Source organism: Salmo salar, chromosome ssa24, assembly GCF_905237065.1.
Source record: "Salmo salar chromosome ssa24, Ssal_v3.1, whole genome shotgun sequence".
Lineage (NCBI taxonomy): Eukaryota > Metazoa > Chordata > Actinopteri > Salmoniformes > Salmonidae > Salmo > Salmo salar.
This window is the reverse complement of record NC_059465.1, coordinates 20,808,024-20,810,000: the sequence shown is the minus strand read 5'-3', so window position 1 is coordinate 20,810,000 and position 1,977 is coordinate 20,808,024. Positions and strand designations below refer to the sequence as shown.

General features: G+C 39.9%; 1 protein-coding gene across 2 annotated transcripts in view; it reads left to right on the top strand.

The window, feature by feature from the left end:
• LOC106585571 (beta-centractin) overlaps window positions 1–1,765 on the top strand; it is a 21,293-nt gene extending 19,528 nt beyond the window's left edge. The window contains exons 8-11 of one of the 2 annotated variants that reach the window (XM_014171943.2): window positions 1–155; window positions 276–337; window positions 495–535; window positions 621–1,765. The exon at window positions 1–155 is cut by the window's left edge and continues 20 nt beyond it. In XM_014171943.2, coding sequence (XP_014027418.2) covers window positions 1–155; window positions 276–337; window positions 495–535; window positions 621–723 — 361 coding nt within the window. In that variant the 3' untranslated portion in view covers window positions 724–1,765. Of the gene's footprint in view, window positions 156–275; window positions 536–620 lie in introns of both variants that reach the window. The other variant, XM_045706853.1, reaches the window with a different exon arrangement.
• The last annotated feature ends 212 nt before the right edge of the window (window positions 1,766–1,977 follow it).

Genomic DNA, 1,977 nt, shown 5'->3' with positions numbered 1-1,977 from the left:
AGCCCCAGAGCTTCTTTTCCGTCCAGACCTGATAGGGGACGAGAGTGAAGGAATCCACGAGGTTCTGGCTTTTGCCATTCAGAAGTCAGACATGGACCTGCGACGTACACTCTTTTCCAACATTGTCCTCTCTGGGGGCTCCACTCTCCTCAAAGGTATTCATTAGAATTCTTTCCCACCAATTACATATTGAGGACTGGCAAACAACAAACGTTTCACTCCACTCCTTAAGCATTGGCTTATTGTCCTTGTTTTACATGTTTTCTTTCCCAAAGGTTTTGGTGATCGATTGTTAAGTGAAGTGAAAAAGTTGGCACCCAAAGATGTGAAAATAAAGGTATTTGCTACCTTAACCTTGGGGACTCGTTTACATATGTATGAGCAGCATTTTCAATGTACTAAATGTTTAATGTTGGTTCAACAATTATCATCCATTTCTGAACTAGTTGTGCTGTGTCACAGTCCATTTATTTCCCTGATTTACTCTTTGTTAGATCTCTGCACCCCAAGAACGACTCTACTCCACGTGGATAGGGTAAGTAACATCATGTGATCAGCCACAGACTAAACAGATTAGTCTCTGTTTGCAGAGTTATGATCCTCTTGTTGCATGCTTGAAGGGGCTCCATCCTTGCGTCACTGGACACCTTCAAGAAGATGTGGGTGTCAAAGAAGGAGTATGAGGAAGACCGAGCACGTGCCATCCATCGGAAGACCTTCTGAAGAGGTGGGCGGTGCTCCTATTATGCCCAAAAACCTCTGGTTCAAGTCCACCAACTACTCCACTACACCCCCTTCCCCATTACCCCTATGATATGGAGAGTTCATGGCTCCCTATGGCATGCCTTCTACAGACTCCCCTACACACGCCAAATGACGGGGACACTGGCCAGCACTGGCAAAGTGTTGGGCAGCCATTACCAGACAGACCCAGAACCTGTCCCAATGACAAGGCTTGCATCTCTTGATATTGTGGACTTTCCTTATTTTTAACATTTAAGGCAAACCTGCATTACAGGATGCAAATTCTGTATTCTACGATTTGTTGTGCCCCATATGAAATGGATCATAAAATCCTTAACTTAAATGGCAATGAAGGGGAACGTTCTGCTTTACTTTGATGTATAGATTCAATTAAGAAATGTGTTTTTACCTTTTGGGTTTTGTTACTGTGGCACATTAAACATAGTGTGCGAAGACACCTTAAGAACTTCTTGTTATAAAGTTATTTCTTTATTTCCCACAGTCTGAATATCCATCAGCGTCTTCAACTTTCAAACCCAAGTTGATGTAAATTGTATTGAAAATATTTGATGATCGGTTTATCACCTGGTGCCATTTTAACTCAATGTTGTTAGGGAATTAAACATTAAATCTTGAGTGGACCACATGAGTTAAAAGCACTTTCAGTGTTGTGCTGATGGAGAATATTCTGACGGAATTCATATGTTCCAAACCTGTATGGTTTGCTAAACTTTTAAACTGGACCGACAGTGACATGACAATGGGTTGGTTGTCATGCTTTTTCTGCCAGATGTTTGCAAGCTAAACAGAATTGGTTTTAGTGACTTCATTTTAGATCAAAATATGTATTGTGTTAGTTTCAAGGGTAACAGTTTGACCATATCCTGCTGGCATAATAACTCTTATAGGCAAATACTAACAACAGTATTGCTGAAATATTATTTTTTAATCGAGTTGTACATTGGAGTGTTGCTTGCACTTTAATTTTGTAAATTTAGTTACAATAAATGAGTGCACTCTGCTGGGATGTGATTATTTTTGTTATGCTGAATACATTAGCAATGCTGACACAATGTAAGATTTTGATATAATATACATTTGATTATTTTATCAGTTTCTTTGGTGTGGAAAAGTGGGATCCTTGGGGTGTCCAACTCTGACATGCCCCATTGAGGTTGAAATTTAAAATGGGTTTAAAAAGGGTTAAGTGTAATGATGTCCCAAGGATTCCAA